General features: G+C 38.1%; 2 protein-coding genes across 2 annotated transcripts; both read left to right on the forward strand.

The window, feature by feature from the left end:
- The first annotated feature begins 56 nt into the window (after positions 1-56).
- LOC145768930 (uncharacterized) lies at positions 57-716 on the forward strand. Its single transcript, XM_082580533.1, has one exon. It carries the CDS (start codon positions 57-59, stop codon positions 714-716), a length of 660 nt encoding a protein of 219 aa, XP_082436659.1.
- A 10,355-nt stretch (positions 717-11,071) lies between these two features.
- On the forward strand, positions 11,072-19,884 carry LOC145768588 (cilia- and flagella-associated protein 77-like). The gene is made up of 5 exons (XM_082580116.1): positions 11,072-11,228; positions 12,531-12,743; positions 14,587-14,808; positions 15,015-15,119; positions 18,775-19,884. The coding sequence occupies exons 1-5, from the start codon at positions 11,166-11,168 to the stop codon at positions 18,901-18,903; spliced, it is 732 nt and encodes a 243-aa protein (XP_082436242.1). The 5' UTR covers positions 11,072-11,165; the 3' UTR covers positions 18,904-19,884.
- The last annotated feature ends 851 nt before the right edge of the window (positions 19,885-20,735 follow it).

Raw genomic sequence — 20,735 nt, forward strand, 5'->3', positions numbered from 1 at the left:
AAGTAGAAGAAATTAGATCTGACAATGGTTCAAACTTTGTTGGCGGTGAACGAGAAATGAGAGAAGCCATCAAATCATGGAACAACAGTCAAATCGAAGATGCTTTAACACAGAAAAGCATCAAGTGGATCTTTAACTCTCCAAGTGCATCCCATCATGGAGGTGTGTGGGAAAGACAAATCAGATCCATTAGGAAAATCTTATCAGCTATCTGTAAAGGCCAAACTTTAACAGATGAAACGCTGACTACCTTCATGTGTGAAGTAGAAAACATTATTAACAGTCGTCCACTTACAAAATCGTCAGACGATCCTAATGACATGGAGGCTCTCACACCGAACCATTTGCTTCTTCTAAAACAGCAAATAAACCTTCCTCCAGGCTCATTCACAAACAAAAAAGAGCTTTACTCTCGAAAACGCTGGAGACAAGTCCAATACATGGCCGACGTCTTTTGGACACGGTGGGTAAAAGAGTACTTACCTTTGCTCCAGCAAAAACAAAGGTGGACCAAAAAATCTCCTAATCTGACTGTGGGGGACATAGTTTTAATCGCAGATAACACACCCCGAAACAATTGGCTCATGGGTCGCGTAATTCAAACGTTTCCCGACAAAAATGGCATTGTCCGTAGCGTTAGCGTTCAAACTAAACAGTCCTTGATTGTCAGACCAATTCAAAAGTTATGCTTGATCGTTCCTGCAAAACCAATGTAAATTTGTGCTGATTTTGTTTTCTCATGTTGTTTATACCTGTGTATTTGAACAAATGTACGAGGCCTTAAAGGGGAGGGAATGTTACTGCCAATTTTCTTAAGTTAAGCCCTCTGCGTTCATTTGTGACTCGTTTGTTAATATTTGGATTTTTTCTCTTTTGCCGACCACTGTACTAAAAAAGCCACCTGTTTTTGTTTCTCTTTTATATTGTTTGGCCTCTTTCGCATATGCGTTTGGCACCTGTGGTCTGTTTTCGTTAAATCAGTAACTTATTAGTCGACGATACAACGTCAGTTTTCATTGAATTATACAACCATTATGACCTATTCGTTTTTCAATAATTGTCAATCCTTGAGAAAGGGAATTCGTAAATTGTACTGTAAATCGATTTGTTTCATGCTACAAAATTGCTTTTCTCTGGACGGTCGCAAATTAAGAAATCTCAAAGTTACCTGTGTTTAAAAGATTGTCTAAAAAAGCACATTAAAAGAACACGTGAAAACCAATTCAAATTCATGTGTCGTGTTGTTGGAAGCAATCTAGACAGAAGAAACTGACCAGGCAGTTCAATAGAGCAAAGGTCAACGACAAACAAAATACGTCACTGTAACGTAGCAATCAAATAGACAAAGCGGACGTTACACTCATTGCTTTAAGAATTGACGCTCCAGTTGTTTTAGGAACGAGGAGGCGACTGATTCTTAACTTATTCATCTACTTGTTTTAATGTATCAGGTTTGGTGGCCGTGCTTAACTATATTTATCGATGCATATACCGCAATATTAGATCCTTTTATGCACGTCTTAAACCATTATGGTTTTGCCACCTTTTCCTTTTGTTGGTTTTGTTACTGTATTTCTTTTTCACAATATCATTTCTTTTGTATTCTGACAAAGAAAAATAAATTGAATTGAATTGAACTCCATATTGTAGTGGGACTGTGAAAACGTTATGTTTACAAAACTCTTTAGTTGATCTTATAATCGGAAATGTTATTGAGAGAGATTCTGAAGTTACTTGTTATTCTTGTGGCAAGAATGGTCACTTTGCTCGAGATTGTTCTGCAGATAATCAGCAACGATCTCACGATGACGGATATTACGAGCGCGAAGAACCGAGGAGAAGAGGCAGGCGACGACCATTTGGAGTTTGCTATAGATGCGGTAGACGCGGACACTTCGCCAGGGAGTGCGTTGCTGACGGCGGACATTCGGAAAACAGACGTTGCCGTGACAACCATTGCTACCGATGTGGGGAGATTGGACAAATAGCCAGGAGCTGCTCTTTTGATGATAAGGCTTGCTACAACTGTCACAGAGAAGGTCATCTCGCCAAGGACTGTCCGGAGAGGAGGTGTTTCCGATGTAGGAAGATGGGTCATCTCGCTCGCCGATGCACTGAAAATGTTGAGGACGTTGGAGACTTTCGCCGAAAACGTGACTATTGTTTTGAGAAAAGCTATCGTTGGTAGATCGTGCAACGATGGACTTATGAGAACTGTTTTATTGAGTAATTAATTGTTTTGTAATATGTTTTGTATTGATTGTGTTGTTATATTGTTTGCAACAATATTCTAAGGGGGGCGTATGTCACAATCAAGGTGCAATGCCTCGCGATGGCTTGCTTTGTATCTTCAACGAGCGTGTTGTTTTGGTTGTAGAATTCTGGTGCGATGTGTTATTATCGGTTATGACCTGAAGTAACCTCTGATTACGAAATCTGTATTATGTAACGTGTTTTCTACAACCTTCGGCCCTACGTGACAATCTCGAGTTTTCTTTAAACTTGCTTGTTTATGCCGCTCAATGCTACGTGACCGACGATGAGTTCGTGTGATGCAACACTACGTAACCTTCTCGAAGTTACTGGACTGAACAACCAACTATAAATAGTGGTGTATTTTGTATTATTATTATTATGATGATTATTATGAGTTGATTATGAGAGTTGTGTTATGAGTTGCGGATTGGTAGTTGATGCAGAAATTATTGGTGATTGAGACTTGAAGTAATTGAATACAAGTAGATGAGAATTGGTGCTGATATAAATTGTGTTCGAAATTAGAGTTATTTGAGAAGCCGTTCGTTAAAGTTCTTCAAGAAGTCAGATTATCATTTCACTAGTAGAATTATTCGACGTTTAATTGACTGCTTTTCGGTTTGACCCATTAAACTACGTCATTGAACCTTTCCAAGTCTTTTTCCTGGTAAGAGATAGAAAGAAATCGTGACAGTTTTCGACACGTACGTGTGTCCTTATCAGGAATTACATATCTGCAATATACATAAAATGAAAATTGTAAGGTAAATTTGACTTTGCACTGTAACTATGTAGGCCTACTATAACGACACTTGTCTAATTCCTGATGAGGACACACGTACGTGTCGAAAAGGTTAGAGTTTATTTTTTATTACGTTATATTTGTGTTCTGCTGAAGTCAGTGGCGCCGGCAGGGGGGGGGGGCAGGCGGGGCAGCTGCCCCCCCAATGTTTTGGGCATCATCTTTTTAATTTTTTTTTTATTAATACATATTAATATTTTTTTTTAATATTTGGATCCCAACCTCAAGTAAGTCAACTCAAGTTGCAAGGGGGGGGGGGGGGGGGGGGGGGGGGGGGGGTAAAAGCTCTCTCTTTAAAAAAAGTATGGAAAACCTTGATGACTAAATTGTACACTAGATTAAAGGATTTTCTACAGAAGCAAAGATATAGACTTTTTAAAGTTTTAACTAACGTCACATTGATGTAGAAAAATAACAACCTGTTAAAATTTTGATCCCTCACACTCCCATGACTTCTTCCGCGCGCATTTTGGCATTGGTTGCTTGCAGTGATTCTTTCACTTAAACAAAACGTTTTGTTTCAGCAGTTTTGCGTTGTTCGATTCTTAAGTTGTAAAGGAGACTCAATTTCTCCAATATTTATCATTTATGTTTCTTCTTTAATCTCAGCAGAGTATAAAACTTGTAAAAGTTTTTCATCCATACGACGTCATGAATGAAATTATATCTCAAATCAGCGTAATGACGTGACATCATCTAAACATTTTACCGAATAATAAATTAACAAATTCGATCGTAAAAAGTGGTTTGGTTGTGGTAAATATTACGTAATGAAAAAAATGTGATAAGGTTGGAAGACATTACGTCATGTATTTTCAATACAAATATGAAGTTTAAAATTTATTCTTTTGTTTATAGTCGTAATCCACCTTCGAAGCGGTACTACAAAGAACAATTTTCGATAAGGGGGGCATCAAGAATAAGTCGACATGACTTTTAACCCTTAGAAGGTTGGGCTCCTGAAGTCTTGCTTAGTTTGGGGGGGGCTGTCAATTCTTCTTATGCTTTAGGAGTGATATCTCTGTTATTTTGGCATGGTTTCAAAATTTGGGATTCACTTTGTAAAATTATTCACGCTGAGCATATCCGAAAATTAAAACTATGTGAATTTTAGAGCTGCTCATATACGTTGAAATGTTGAGGTCACTTATGAGTGTAGTTTGTAGCGTGAGTTTACACATTATTTTTTGGTAGAGTAATGAAGAACGTGCATAGTAATGTTGTGATTAATTTTTTTTACATTATTTTACATACAGCCAATGCCCTTCACGCTGTGAAACAGTTAGGATTAACGAGACATGGGCCAAATTAATTGGGCTACTTTCATCCAGCTGGTGGGAAAATGTTTCACAATAGAATATGAAATATTTCAGAGGATGTGCTGAGAAATGCCTTATATCTTTCAATTTATACCCTTTATTCGCTCAAAATTTCAGTTCAATAGAGGTGAATAAAAGTTAGGAAAAGTCAAGAAATCTCGTAGTCGCAGCCTCAGTGGTTTTAGAGATACAACTGTTGATACAAAAAAGTTGAATTGACAGCCCCCCCCCCCAACCTTCAAAGGGTTTGCATTGAGTCAACAGATCTATGCCTGGTTTACGTCAGCTCCGGGGATCAGTGAAATATAAGGTTGTCATCTTCAGTGCAACAAGACCATTGATTGATTGGTTTAGTGAGGATTCGTAGTCTCATTGCTTTCATTTTGAGTGATCATACTGATTTTCAATTTATTCCTACAAGACGTTACGTAATGAAAAAATATATAACTAAGGTTGGATAACATTACGTCATGTCTTTTCAATTCAAAATGAAGTTTAACATTTATTCTTTTGTTCATAGTCGTAATCCTCCTTCAAAGCGGTATTACAAAGAACAATTTTCGATAAGGGGGGCATCAAGAATATGTCGACATGACTTTTAAGGTTTACGTCAGCTCCGGAGATCAGTAAAATATAAGGTTCTCATTATCGTGATTGTAAGCCGCGGGAAATTTTTTCTCTAAAAAACAGATTCCCGGGAAGTTAAACATTTTTTCCAGCCCTGGTAGAAAACAAGAGAAATTAAATAATATGCCACTGTCTTGCATGTCTTGCACCAGTGGCGTAGCCAAGGGAAGGGGATTCGGGGGTTTCAACCTTTCAAATTGAATTTACGGATGTTAATACATTGTTTACAAGAAAAGTTGTAGCCTATGATGTAGTTTCTCGTCAAACTGTGCAAGGATGCAAGCCATCTGCAACTGCTGAGATCGCTTGTTCGATCTAGATTAACATCTAAACACTAGCTATTCGTTATACAAAACTTGAATATATCAGAAATAGCCTAAAGTAACTTCATTGTCTCAAAGTTTTTTGTTTGACACTCATCAAGATGTATGACCTCTATGACGTTACATTTTCTAAACTTTGGGTTGACTTCAGAGCATAAAAGTTAGTGACTTACCGGAATAAGATCGTTTTTTGAATCAACCAAGGAGAAAATTGACCTAATAAAACAGTAATAATCTCTCAAAAAAAAGCAATCAATCTATGTCTCTAAAACAAACTTTGCCTAATTTTAAACGAAACTGCATTAAAAGAGCGAGTTTTGCCAGTACCAAACATTGAAATATCTCAGTCTGGAATTAGCAACAAGAAAACATAGAGACTTAGCTTTATTTTCGAAAAATGCCGAAGAAAACATGATCTTATCCTTTTGCTATGCCACCGGACAGCACCATTTTACAGAAATATTCATACTCACAATTTTGTTGAAAATGCTCTCAGAATGCACTAAACTGAAAGTAATTTTTCAAAATTTTCTGGGGGAGGCCCCCAGACCCCCCGCCGCTAAGTGTCGCCTTCGGCGAACACGCCATCGGGCTTCGCCCGCCGGCTGTCAACACCCCCCCTTTCAAAACTTTTGACTATGCTACTGTTTTGCACTGTCAATATTTTGCCCCCCCAATGTTGAAGGTCTGGCGGCGCCACTGGCTGAAGTTACTTTGTTTTATTTCTTTATTAATAAAACTTGCCAATATTTAATTCACCTTCATCTTTTTCCAAACGTGTGTTGGAGCAAGTATTGTTTTCATTGTGATAATCAAAAATAAAACTTATGAACTTGAGTAGTTCATGGCAAGCTCAGTTGTCTCAAACTGAAAAAAGTTTGAGAACCACTGTGCGCGTGTGCTGTTATTTTATTTTTGATACACTTATTGCATAGATGTAAAATAAATAACCTGGTTTATATTGTGGTTGATGAATAGTTGACATGTTTGTGAAGAAAATTAAAATACTTATTTCATGCTAAAGTAATTTTAAGAAAGTATTCAAAAACACAATGAAAACAAACTGAGCTGCACAACAATAATTTCAACTTCAAGCGGCTACCAAGTTCGCCCCCATCAAAAATATGAAATAATGTGGTTGTTATGCCAACAAAATTTTTGTGTATAAGTGTCAAGTCTGTGTACCAAAATCTGCTTTTGGAAAAGTTTTGGAAAACGAAAATTGACTGATTTGTCACGTTCGGGTAGTGTAGATGTGTGGACTGTGCTGTGAAACTTATAGTTTAAAATAAATTTGTGTTTTAAACAAGTGGTTTGTTTAAGCTAGAGTTGTACTTAAACCGACATAGAAAGAGATGCAAGTTTAAAGACTCTATATTCATTTGAACGTACAATGGCAGATAGCATAACATAATGCTTTTATTCATGTTAAAGTCACTAAAAAGCATACATAAAAACTAAAAGGCACCATGGAGGCATTAAAAAGCATATGGTTATCCAAGTTAAGGTACCAGAACATTTTACTCTGTACAATTGGGCTACCATACACCCTCTTTTAAGAGGATTTGTCCTCTTTTTTCAAGAAAAATGAACTGTCCTCCAAGGACACTAAAAAAATGGTCAAATGTCCTCTTTTTTGACAGTTTAAGTTTTCTTGCTTATATTTTTAATGGGATTATATTGCTTGATGACGTTTCAGCGACGGCTTGTAGGCTATTTGTTGTCTAAACATTTTGTATAGGCTACCAATGTAACAGACTGATTTATAAATTCTAGGCTACAAGAAATTGGCGCATTTTATGAAACTGTTGTTGAACGTTCATTGCCTGGTTCACTGTAAGTGTAAGATATTAAACCACATTTTAAAGGCCATGCTCGCACTTTCACAAAAAATATTCTTTTACCTACATATGTTTTATATTAATACAACGCTTGTAGACATTGTTGATTACCAACTCAGTTTGGTTCGTTTGTTATTTGAAACAAATTGAAATGAATATTTATAAGTCCAATGTATAACACATAACCTCCAGTAAAAGAAATCGTGGCATGGATAAGCCTACAGCTTTGCAAGGAAAGGGACAGATTTTTAGTTCACGCCGTTTTCAGCATCTTAACTGTTATGTGCAGCCTACTGTTTTAATCATATTTCTTGCAAGTAGCCTAATTTAACAATTTCGTTATGGCTGACCATTCCTTGTTGAAAAAAAGTTAAGGCTTGGCTACCTGGAGATTGTGCCTGATTTGTCACATTTTGCAGATTTTGCGATCATGGCTGTCTGACTGAAACTGTCTAAAAATTAGGAATTTTTTTCACTTTTTGCTGACTCTTAATAATATAAAATAAAAGCATGATTATTATTATATTATTATTATTATTATAAAATCATTTGTTGTCTTAAGGAAGCACTAAAAGTGAGAAAAAATAAGTTAAACGTTCAGTCAATCTGTTTTCTTGTTTTTTTTCCTGGTAACTTTTGCTGCGTAGGCTTATACTGTAATGATCTAAAATGATGTAAACGATTCTTCAAGCGTGAAATTCTACTTGCTGGCAAAGCGTGTCCTCTTTTTAGGCGATGAAAATATGGTAGGCTTAAATAAACACAAGTGGGCAGTAGTGTACTACTTACTTTTGTAGCACCGCTATGTTTTTGTTGAAATTACGACTGCAGTAGCGAAACTACCTTTTTCTTAATGTAACAGTAAAGGAGAGGCGCTATATTTGCTTCAGTCGTACTTCTGCTATTACTTTTTCCACCTTAGTGCCACTGCCACAATAAAATGTAATTGAGTTTGCCTTACAGCCCCATATCACCATTGAGGTCTGGTATGGTTAACAGCGATTTAGAGTCAATTCAGTGTTGTCTACTTTTCCCAAGTGGTGTTTGGTCCTGGGGAATGGACTTTAATGATGAAGTCTTCATTTCAGGTGGGATAAGTTATTCTTGTGTTGATCATAGTATTGCTAAAGCCTTGCTTCTTCTTTTGTTGAGGGTAGCGTCTGTATATTAGGAAGTGTTTTCTTCATCAATCTGGTCAGTGCTACAGTTTGTTCATAGAGAAGATGTTATCACATTTTTACTTCAGCCTATCTGCTTGGCTGAGCAAATCTCTTCTATTGTCTAATGGTGCACTGCCAGCAAGCAAAGCTTATTGTTGGTTGTAGGCTTCAGACTGTCAGTAATTATCATCATTATGTTCCTTTCTCGTATTGAGGGTCAAATACAATGTGCCATAGTTCTTGATTGTGAGCTGTTCGTACAGTACTTCATTTTCATTATTATTTGTTTTTGCCCATTTAGAGATGTTTGTTGTCCACATCACTGTTGGTCTGCCTTTGTTTTTTACCATTTATCTTCCCTTAATTATTGCCTTTGTAACAAGTTTTGCCTTATTGTGTTTCCGCAATATTTCAATTTTTTGATTTGACTATTTGTGAGAAGATTTTGCTTGAATTGTCAGTGATCAGATGAAAAGAAAGATTGACCACTGAATGAAGCTTTTTAGGGTGACAGGATGTGACCCATACAGGGCATGTATGTTCTGGTGTTGAGTAGAACAGAGGCAATGCTGCCATCTTAAGGGTTTATGGATTAGTGCTCTTTCCAGAGTTGGTAAGCTTCTTCATGGTATTGTTTTTGTCGTAACTTTAGGCTTTGTATTTTCAATGTTCTTTTTACAGCTGAGAGTATGATCTAATGTCAATTCAAGGTACACTGGGTTAGGACAATGTTCCAATTCCCTACCAAGAGATTTTAAAGGTTTTTGAGGCTTTTCTGTTTTTGAGTTTGAAGGAACACACGTATGCCTTGTGAAGCACTGGTTTGTAGAGGATTGTTGGTGTAGTATTGTGTTAACTCATGGAGGGCCTTTGTAAGGTTTTGTTCAGCAGGAACACAGGTCTTTTCTTGTGAAGTTGTACACTGGTCGTTGGCATATAAGTGGCTTGATGAGTTGGTTTATTGGCTGATCAGTAGTGTGCATATTATTCAATAATAGGTCTAGAACACTTCCTCAAGGAAGCTCATTCTGTTGATGATACCAGAAACCTATGTTTTAATTCAGGTATACTTGAAACTGTCAGTTGAAAAGTAACGTTGCTAATAGCTTTGTTCGTGCAGCATCATTGGACAACTGCAAGACTTTGTTTAGCAGAAGATGGTGGTTAGCTGTAATCATAGGTCTGGGATAAATCAACAAATGCAGCCCCACTCACTATCCCTGCCACCCATCTTCGATTTGTTGCATTAGAAAGAGCAATTGACCACCAGTGCTTGTTTATGTTTCAATGAAGTGCTTTAGTAGACACTGCCAGCTTCTTTATCATACCTAGTTTGAAGCACTATCAACCAATCAAAATTTTTTTTGTTTAGCTCATCTTGATTGGTTGCAGAAATCGATATCCTAAGACAGAGAGGACTTTGTTAAAAGGTTTATCCTAGCAATTCCATGTACCTGTAGAACACTTACACAACTGACATGGGCCTGGTCACCAAGATTAACAGAGTAAAGTTGCTGCTTGTTCTTGAAGTATTGCAAATTCTGAATTAATTTATCTACTGAGTGTTGCTGAATGGAGAGTTGTTTTGTGCATTTCAAATGCACAACCAGAGGGCTAAATTACCTTGTTGCTTAATCTTGCCATTTACTTGTTAACAAATCACATGTCCAACTGAGCTATTGTACAGACAGCTTGGTTAGTTGACCTTTATCCTTGGACTGAGATGGCCTCTGATAGGTTATTCCTGACAGTTATGCACATAGGCGTCGAAATAGGGTGGGCCGGGTGGGCGACGCCCACCCGGCGGTGAAACGAGGCTGGGCAAAATATGTTTCACCCACCCTGTCTTCATGACACTTATGAACTGTTTGTTACAATTATTTCCGTTTTTGTTAAACGCTGAATTATCCAACCAACTGCAGCGCAACTCCATGTTTTACGCTATGTCTCTCGCTAGGTATCCGACAGAACAAAGCAATTCCGCAACAACGCTGCGTTGAAAAAATGCGGTGCTCACTGCATTGTTGTTGCTACCGCAACTGCCACACGCTGGCAATTCCTGGTGAGAGAAAGCCACGTTTGATCTTTTCTCCGAATGGTCTCACTTTCGTTACGTCACAATCAAACTTCAGTTCCGAGTCAGCGTAAGGGAATATGACATCATATTGAACATGACAATAAAATAACCGATACAAACTAAAGACGTACTGAAACAATCTCTTTTTAAAAATTTTTGCTTTTTACAAATCAAAATGCGGCAAATGCGAAGGCGCCACTTTAAAGGCAACAGGTCGCGAGTCACGCGCTTTTTAGGTCGCAAAGGAAAACTTAAAAGAAGTTTGTTTAGTTTAGCAGGGCTCATAAGATCGCAAGAAAGCAAACATCAAACCTATTAAAGCTTAATTGCTGCAGCGACGCTAAACGCAGTCTTTGTGAGAAAGACTAACCATTGCGAATTTGCGAACATATATACACATTCAATGAAATCTGTTTGAAAACCCTCGCCCACCCAGAATTCCTCTCTTCTAAGAAAAAATCGACGCCTATGGTTATCCATACTTGTAGAGGCTTTGATAAGGTAGATTGACAGTGTACTTTGATTTTGTTTTCATTCTTTGATTTGGTAAGGTAGAGGCTTTAATATTTTGAAGAGAAGAACTACTGTATATAATATGATACTTTCTTAAATCAAAACCCATGTCTGCTGTTATTTTGTGAGTTTAACTTTTCACTTCATAGCCAGGTGTAATTAAAGTTACAGATTTTTATACTGAATCTTTTAGTTTGCATCTGGGTGATTGTTGTTGTTCTTAATTTCTTTGTTCCCATAAGTAAGCATGGGGGAGTATCGCCTTGGAATACACAGAGACACCATGGATGAGAATCCACTTCTCATGAAGGTGAGCAGGCCTACTGTATTGACAAAGAATGCTACAGTGCTACACAGCTTTATTTTCCTAATTTTGTTCTGTATTTTAATGTCAGTTGATACTGCACCAGAAACATGTCGACTAATCACCATAGCAATAGAACAATAAAATTATTGGTAAACTATGGTATGGCAATTGATGTTTTAGAATGTTTTTTTTTTACTTCTTAGAAATGTATAAAGCATGGGAGCAAGTCTTTTAGGCGCAGACAGTTAGGCGCTGGTGAAATAGGCGCGCACACTGTGGCATCTGGACATTTAGGTGCGGAGCACATTGGCGCCCGTTCATTTAGGTGCCATTCCTAGTAAGTCTGCAGATTGTATCAGCTTGGCAGGTAGGGCAATGCTTTTCACACAAAATGTTATATTGAATAGAAAAATATGTCATGGCTTCGGTGAGTGAAGCTGCTTAAACCGGCAATGCTTTTCACACAAAATGTTGTATTGAACAATAAAATATATTGTTTTTTTAATGGGTGTGTTCAGCATTTATTTGTTGTTAGTCCAGGTTTGCGTCGGCGAAAGCTTTATCAATAAATTATTCAAATTTCCGAACATGACTGAGTTCACTTTTAGTTATATAAGTCAAATAATAACTACACTAAACATCAGTAAAAAATATACTGTAGGCTATATTGAAGCAGGTGGTAGGCTTGAGTGAAGAGTAACTTAGTTTTCCGTCAAAACCCCGACTCGGTTTCGCCAAAGCTGAGCTCATACAATCTGCAGTCTTTACTAGGAATAGCACCTAAATGAACGGGCTCCACAGTGCTCCGCATCTAAATATCCAGACGCCACAGTGTGCGCGCTTACTTGACCGGCGCCTAACTGTCTGCGCCTAAAAGACGTGGACCCTAAAGCATAACTGTATGCATGTCATGGTAAATTTGAAGTTAATTTGTGTTTCTATTTGAATACAGTATCCAACTGAAAATGAATAGACTAGGCCTACTCTTAATTTAAAAAGCCATCTTCAAGGCAGCAAAATGTTTGTTAAAGAAAAATAGAATTTTTGGTATTTTATTTCCACGTTAAGACCATCATCCTTTAAAGATGAGGCATAGTCAATAGATCATTTTATTTGACTTACAAATGCTCAATGGAATGTAACATATGTGAGTTGTTGGTACTTTTTAAGCTTTTCCCTAAGTTAGATACCTACTGAAACCAATTAGAAGATCCTATCATCAACTATGTTGATATTTTAATTGTAAGTTGCATTCATATTCAGATGTGATATGTTTATTCTGCTACTTTAATGTAACATTTGCAGTCCGAGTTGGGTCGGCCTTTGAAACGTTGCTTCACCTTGCCAAATGATGGCTTCATCTATGGGAAGCCTAATCTAGCACTGGATGGTGGGGCCGCAGAAGCAATGATAACACGGGAACTGATTCCTATTCGAAAACGAAAGGAAAAAATTGCTGAGAAAGATTTTATTGCTTTGAATAGAGGAGCAATTGATTGTGGTCTGGTCACTGCTAAGGTAACATGCTTACAAGTAATCTGACTAACTTAATAGAAAAAGCTTGATATGTTTTGCTATAGCACATTACTAGGAAACTGTGTTCCAAAAGCTAGTGCAAACCCGCAGCATTAGGCTAAAACAGATAATTTGTATCTACATTTGTGAAGTAAACAACAATCATGCTGTTAAAAGCGAAGCTCAATTTATTAATAGAAAAATAATGACATCAAATATAGTTATTGCTTTCTAAAACCTTTACAGCCTGGTTCACCCTAAAAGGGGAATCATCAGAAGGTCCTTATTCAAATAGAATCTGGAACATTGTCCTAACCTAGTGTACCTTGGAGTGACATTAGATCAAACTCGCAGCTGCTAAAGGAACATTGAAAACACAAAATTTAAAGTTAAGACAGAAACAATACCATGAAGAAGCTTACCAACTCTGGATGGAGCACTAATCCACAAACCCTTAAGATGGCAGCATTGCCTCTGTGCTTCTGTGCAACACCAGATGGGTATGGGTCACATGCCCTGTATGGGTCACATCCTGTCACCCTAAAAAGCTTCATTCAGTGGTCAATTTTTTTTTATCTGATTACTGACAATTCAAGCAAAATTTTCTCACAAATAGTCAAATCAAAAAATTGAAATATTGCGGAAACACAATAAGGCAAAACTTGTTACAAAAATCATTAATTAAGGGAAGATAAATGGTAAAAAAACAAAGGCAGACCAACAGTTATGTGGACAACAAACATCTCTAAATGGGCAAACAGAAATTATGAAAATGCAGTACGAGCAGCTCATAAAGAACAATGGCACATTGTATCTGACCCTCAATGCGAGAAAGCAACATAATGATGATGATTACCTACTGACAGTCTGCAGCCTACAACCAACAATAAGCTTTTATTATCATATATTAGAATACGGTACTATTCTTTTTGAATAAGGACCTTCTGATGATCCCCCTTTAGGGCTGAAACAGGCTGTAGCATTTTTAGAAAGTAATAACTATATTTGATGTAATTTGCTCTGCTTTTTTGCTGGGCATTGAGCAGTTTTGTAGTATTAATAGTATTTAGTCTTTAGAAAAAGTTATGACTTTTTTTCAACGAGTGCATCAGGCTACAAGCAATCCCTGAAATTTTTACAATTTATAATAGTGATTGATGGGAAGTGATATAGGCTACCGATCTTATTGTGACGTTTGATGTCTGATATAAGCCGTTTATTGCTTGATTCCCTATCCGGGTGCACTCGTTGTGTGTTCTTGCACGTATGGCTGCGTAGCCGAGTGGTGAGAACGTATGCGCGACGTTCGAAAGGACGTGGGTTCGACACCGCTCCAGAGCACGTGGCTGTGTCTCGGCAAAGACACTTAATGGCAAGCCAAACTAAGGGGAGCAGCTGACTCGAAGACTATATGTCACTTCGCTGCTTCCTGTCGTCTGTTGTATCGCATCTGTGATCGCAGTGTACTGTATGTTATCGCAATGGGCCCAAATAAAAACACGTTGATTATTATTTATTTATGGTATTTTCTTCTGATAGGATATTAACCACGTGCTCAAAGCAAAGTGGCGCGAGATTGAATGTATCATCCTTTATGAGTTCTACAGTTTGGTATCAAATATGGACAAGGACACAGTACAAATGATATACCGTAAACAATATTAACAGTGACGTAGATTGAAAGTGTGCAAATCGTTGTTTGTCATCCACGCTTACATTTAGAAGATTTGAATTCAAATCTGGATTTGGCGATTTTCAAATCAAAAGTTTTTGTGATCGCTTTAAGTAAGTAACTTGTGAAATCATCCACTTTACTAACACGCGATGTTTTGTTGGTTATGATCAGGAACACTCCGTATTCCGCGCCACAAATGACCTGCGCAGGCGATTGTCGGATGAAGATAAGATGAAGGTTTTAACGAAACGTATTCCACCGGACATGACCTTTGGCATCAGTACTCGGCCTTCCACACCAGTGTACGACCTCTTAGAGCATAAGTACCAGGATAGGTGGTTGGCTGCAAGACGCGCGTCGGAAATGGCATTGCGGGCCAGGACTGTGCAACAGGTGGCTATAAAGGGTATTCTGTAGCCTACTAAGTTATTACTTTCAGTTTTTTTGCTGACCTTAACTTTCAAGAACAACAAGCTCAAAGTGGTTTAAGCTTTTGCCTGGAACGAACTGTTCCATGTGTAGGCTATGTGATACCTATGAGAGTGACTGTTTCCTATTTTTCAAATAAACTCATCCATTCTTATTACATTTTTCCTCAGAAAAAACTTGACGGAAAAATTTATGAAACCAGAGCAACCCTTTTGAGGAGGTACATGCCCCCCGTGGAAGACCCCCCTCTTTGGCACATGCCAAAGTTCAGTCGGGTAAATAGAACGAATGACTAGCTACGAATTAAAGAAAACTTAATTGTGTTATTCTCGTCGTCATGATATGAGAACTGTTCCAAAGTCGTTGTATTCTAATCTGCACGAGAGCATCTGTGCAGTAGAGCTTATTTCATCATTAGATTCAATTTTTTACTCAGAAATATGGGATATGAGTCGTTTTTTGCGCTCGTTTTGTTGTACAAACAATCTGTCTAAAATTTAAGTCCTGGAACAAAATTTGCACTTTTAGTTCCCTGAAGTATCTATTCTGAAATCAACAAGACATAGATAAGTTACCAAAATAAAACTTTGTCACTAAACTTTCTATTAAAATCATTTTTTGACTTCATCAATATGCCAAAAGGATGCGTAGTGTGATAAAATAATTAAAAACTGTAGAGACTTTAATAGTCTAGATTTGGAGAGTAGGCTACCACACTATTGTAAATCGACAAATTCAAGTTTATTAAATTTAAATTGAAAGAACTTGAATTTGCCAATTTAATGTGGTAGCTGCTGTCTACTTTTTATCGCTAAGTTAACCTGTAGGCCAGGGGCTCTATCCACTTTTAGAATTCGGGGGAGGGGGGTGATTTTTGGACAGTGCGCTAAAATTGTCATAGTCATTTCAACTTCTAGGGGGCGCAGCCCCCCAGACCCCCCATTGCAGCATCAGCTTCTTTCTGATCGAAGCATGGGGTTTCAAAGTTGTTTCACAAAGTATGTTTCGGAAAGGGCATTTTTGGGTAAGCAAACTGGTAGTCACTTAACAAGAAATAATTCTGGCACTGCAAATGAAAACTCGAACCAATCATAAACTACGTTTTCCGTGACGTGAAAAAGGGCGAAAATAAGATGTTAGTACAAAGCAAATCAAGTGCTGGATTTTCTATCAGCTGTTTGTTTGTTTTTCATATTTTTACCCTGCATTGCGAGAAAGCGGACTTGAGCGCTATGCATCAGTGTATGCCTTCTGACGTACACCTGACCCACGCTGCAGCCGACGGCAATGTCTGTTTCCGGTTGTCTACTCTACTTATGACTTAAATTTGGTACTACCCATTACTCGAAATCGATCACTGGGTAGAGGCAATTATACTTATAGTGAAGTTTCTTCTCTAGAGAAACAACAGCAAGGGGGGGTGGAGTCGAACATGCAGGCTCTCGACTGCGAGCCCAACGCGCTAACCACTCGGCCACTGCTGCCGACTAAGTTGGCAGCTGGTTGGCTTTTTAGGGGTTAGGGTTAGAAAGTAGTCATTTCATTGACGCGAGTTCGATTCCCACCACTGCTATTGTTCTTTTTTCTTCTGTAAATACCAAATAAAGTTCAAAACAAAGATTAACTCTCTGGCTAAGTGCGAGAAAGGTCACAATTGGACGGTAGCCTCTTGTAACATGTTTTGATTGGTTGGCGGTGTCATTCTAGTCATTTGCAGTGGCAGAATTTTTTCTTGTTAAAGTGGCTACCAAGCAAACTAAGTTAAAACACAGTGTAAACGCCTGGCTCGTAGTTTAGGGTTGCCAAACCAAAAAATCATATTGAAATGAAATATATATTCATATTGATAAAAAATTCAAAATTTGCTAACAGCGAAAATATATTTTTCAAAATTTGATCAATAAAATATCACAAAACCTTTTCAAAGCCAAATGAGTGTGGGGGGGGGGGTGATTTTGCATTGATCACCCCCCCCCCCACTCCAATTAGTGGGGGGGTGGTCACCTCCCTCACCCCCCTTGGATAGAGCCCATGCTGTAGGCCTATCAGTCGACTAGACTGCAATTCACTAATTAGACTTTTACAGTTCTTTGTTAATACATGGGCGCCGATCGCTCTCTAAAATTGGTGGGGACATTTACTAGGAAAGGTAGGAAGGGCCGACGAGCGAAGCGGGCTAGAGAGATCGGGGGTCTGTTCTGACAAGCAAACAAATACAGTAAGTACAAGTTTAATGCGGTGTATATAGCCTATATATTTTAATTGTCAGTGTCAGCATTGGACAGCAAACGTCCAAACACTCGGCAACGAGTCTCCGGCGAATTAAAAACGAAGTCCCTGGAGAGGTCATGGAAGTTTATCGAATTCAAAACTTTGTTGTGCACATGGCAGACCATTGCATGATTTAGCCGTTTCTGTGTCATGGTAGATCGTAACCAAGTTATGACACGTCGGAAAGTTGAAAATGACCGTTCAGCTGAAGACGAGCTGGCTGGTGTAATGAGCAAAAGTCGCACTAAAAGTTCCACTTGCGGAAACATTTGCCGAACAGCGGATGGCATCTTCTTAAATATCATTTGAAAATCTTCCACCGACTTTCCATTGAACTGCTTTAGGAAGAAGCATAGTTCATGTGCAAGGGACTCTGTGTCAGAGAACTCAGGATAGTCGTCTACCACACGTGATTCTTGCAGAATTTTGTAGTGCTCAAGATCGGTCGACTTGAAATAGTCAGTAAGATTTTGTTGCCAGCTGTCAATGACTGCAAAATACTCTGACCGATATTTTGTATCTGGTTTTTGAAGTTGAGGAGGTTGACCATGACCATGCTGAAGTCCCCTCAAAATGTTCTCCCCTCCTTTCAATAGATTTTAAACGTCTGACTAATAAATTTATGACATTCGTTTAATATTTTCCCTTTTACGTTATAAAAATAATGTAAAAAGATGGTGGGGACATGTCCCCGCTGTCCTATAGGGATCGGCGCCCATGATAATACAGTTGTTACGTGAAAAAATGTATGAAATGATTGGAAATAGTATAAAAAAAAAGAAAACAAAACAATTAAAAAAATACGACTAAAAAACGTTTTTAACCATCCATAATGACGTCATACAGAACAACTTATTCGTTTTTTAAACTTTGTAGCTATCCTGCAAATTTCTTTTCTTTGTCAATATGTTTCTGTGGAGTGCCATTTTGCTGCTAAACAGATAGTTTATACATTTTTTGCCGCTTGATGAAGTCAGTCATGCTGACAAAGCATCAGAAGTAGAGCCGCTGCTGATCATTCTCGTCTGGGTTGTCTATTAAGATATTGCTGCATAAAAAAGCACCTAAAACACTCAATGGGGCATCAAGTGACTCGGTACAATAATGTCCATGATTAGATACGTTGAACGTCTTTGTTCGAGACAGTCGGTAGCTTGGGTTGGGCACATAATTACTTGGACGCTTACTCTAACTTAATCGTGATGTTGTCTCTGCTAGCAAATAAGCCAGTTGTTTACATTGACATAATGTCTTTGGACGTTAAATCAAACCTAAAAGAGCTGATTTGCTGTCCAATTGTCCCTGTTTATAATTTATTCGAATTGATTTATTTATTCGATTAATTTATTCGAATTCGTTTATTTATTGAAAATACAAATAGAGCAACACGTTCCATTGTAAAGTAGCAACTATATGTCAATAGTAAAAACAGAGAGAGACTGTTCACCAGGCATTTGATAATAAAAGTAATTTGCGTTCTTCTGGTTCTTCTTTAACATCAGGAGGTAACCTAGTAAATATTCACCAGAAGAACGCAAATTACTTTTATTATATGTCAATAGGTACTTTTTCTTTTACGACCATGCAGTCTACAAATCAGTTGCTATTTCGAATATGTCTTGTCAAACGTCATTAAACGTCTTTTCACCATTGTTCCAGGGCGCAGCACATTTGGAAACTTTTCGCTCTCCCCAGAGGCGGCTTGCAGCTTTCAAGCATCATCAAACTGATGCTACTTCGAGAACGGGAGTTTTCGGCCACGGAATTTACGAGGCGGCTAAAAGCTAATCTTTCTCACTTGTAAGATCGCACATTCATTGACTGTGTATTTAAATGGCGAGTCTACATTTATATGTTTGTGTGCAGATTTTAAATTTTTGCGTATGGAAGATATTTTTACTGACACTGATTGCTGTTGTTCTCATGCGTGTGGAATCATCTGACTCTGTTCTTCTTTTGCCTAATAGCTTCAATTTCACAAGAAATTATCTTTACATTATCAGCTTTTTCTAAAGTGCACCGCTTCAGATTGAGTTCAACATTATATTGCCCAACGTCCATCACCCACGAAAGCTTTTCGATACGTTAGTGGCACAATTCGCCGTTTAGATGGGTGATGCAATTTCTACTTCGTGTACGTTTTCGGGACTTGTTTCATTTCGACATCATAAACCAAACTGTTTCTCACTGAACATAAGCTTAGCGAGCTACTGAACGTGCACTGCACTCCCAATGTATGCAGGCAACGTCGACCACACTTGTGTGAGGACAGACCAGACAACCCTCACCTCCCTTCTGCACATTTTATTAACTATGGCTACTTTACTACCTGCTAGTTAGCAATCAGATCTTTGTATACTGTTTACAGATTTAACATCGGTGTAATAAGGACTGATTTGCTCAGCCTGTTACAAGGGAGCATTTTCAAAATTTCTGCTTTTATGATACCATGCGGATGGAAAGTGTTTCTGGGTGTGCATTTTTCTTTATTGTAGAAAGAAATCACCGAAACGTAAATGTGGGATAATTAATCATTCCACCGTTGAAATACATTGCTCTTATCCCTTTACTTGGATAATTTTTTTTGAAGATTTTAATTAACGTCTTAACAGCATCTTCTTCCGTCCACGTCGGAGTGCAAGTTTTGCCATTGTTACGTTTGTTCAACGTGCTGAACTACAGCAAGGTTCATCTTTATGTCGTTTGGCTCGTTTGTTTTTCATGTAGCATTTTTCAAGTGAGATTGTTTATTAAACGAATCACCATGTACATCACTGTTCATGAGCAGTGACATTTATTTGAATTTAATGAGACAAAATAATTCTGTCTCTACAGATTATAAAATAATGGCTTCAGATGTCTTTTAAACAGCCTATTTCTTTACATTTCGGCAGCAGTGGCCGAGTGGTTAGCGCGTTGGGCTCGCAGTCGAGAGCCTGCATGTTCGACTCCAGCCACCCTTGCTGTTGTTTCTCTGGGCAAGAAACTTTACGATAATTTACGATTACCCAGTGATCGATTTCGAGTAATGGGTAGTACCAAATTTAAGTCATAAGTAGAGTAGACAACCGGAAACAGACATTGCCGTCGGCTGCAGCGTGGGTCAGGTGTACGTCGGAAGGCGTACACCGATGCATAGCGCTCAAGTCCGCTTTCCCGCAATGCAGGATAAAGATAAACCAAACAAACATTTATGTCTGTCATAGCCTTCTGAATGGTGCTTTGTGTTTGCATTATATTTGCTCCCCAAGACCGCGCTTTAGCTTTATTACGACAGACCTACACCTTTTAGGCGCTTCAATGTCACCACGTTATGTTTCGCTTATAGCTATAACGCTTCAATGTCACCACGTAACACAATCGTTATAGCTCGATCCATGGCCACCTAAAGATACGGCCTGATTTGACACATTTTCCAGAAATTTCCAGGTTTTTCTAACTTTGGGCGAATGTTTAAATGAATTTTTCTAAAAATTAGATTTTTACGCTTTCTTTATTCTTTTCCCCAGATGACATAATAGGTTTTAACATCCTCACATGTTGAAAAACAAAGAAAATTTGATTTTGTAGATTTTAGTCAGACTGTTAATTTTCAATAACAGTCTGATTTTGCGTTTTTC

Source organism: Aplidium turbinatum, chromosome 4 (assembly GCF_918807975.1).
Source record: "Aplidium turbinatum chromosome 4, kaAplTurb1.1, whole genome shotgun sequence".
Lineage (NCBI taxonomy): Eukaryota > Metazoa > Chordata > Ascidiacea > Aplousobranchia > Polyclinidae > Aplidium > Aplidium turbinatum.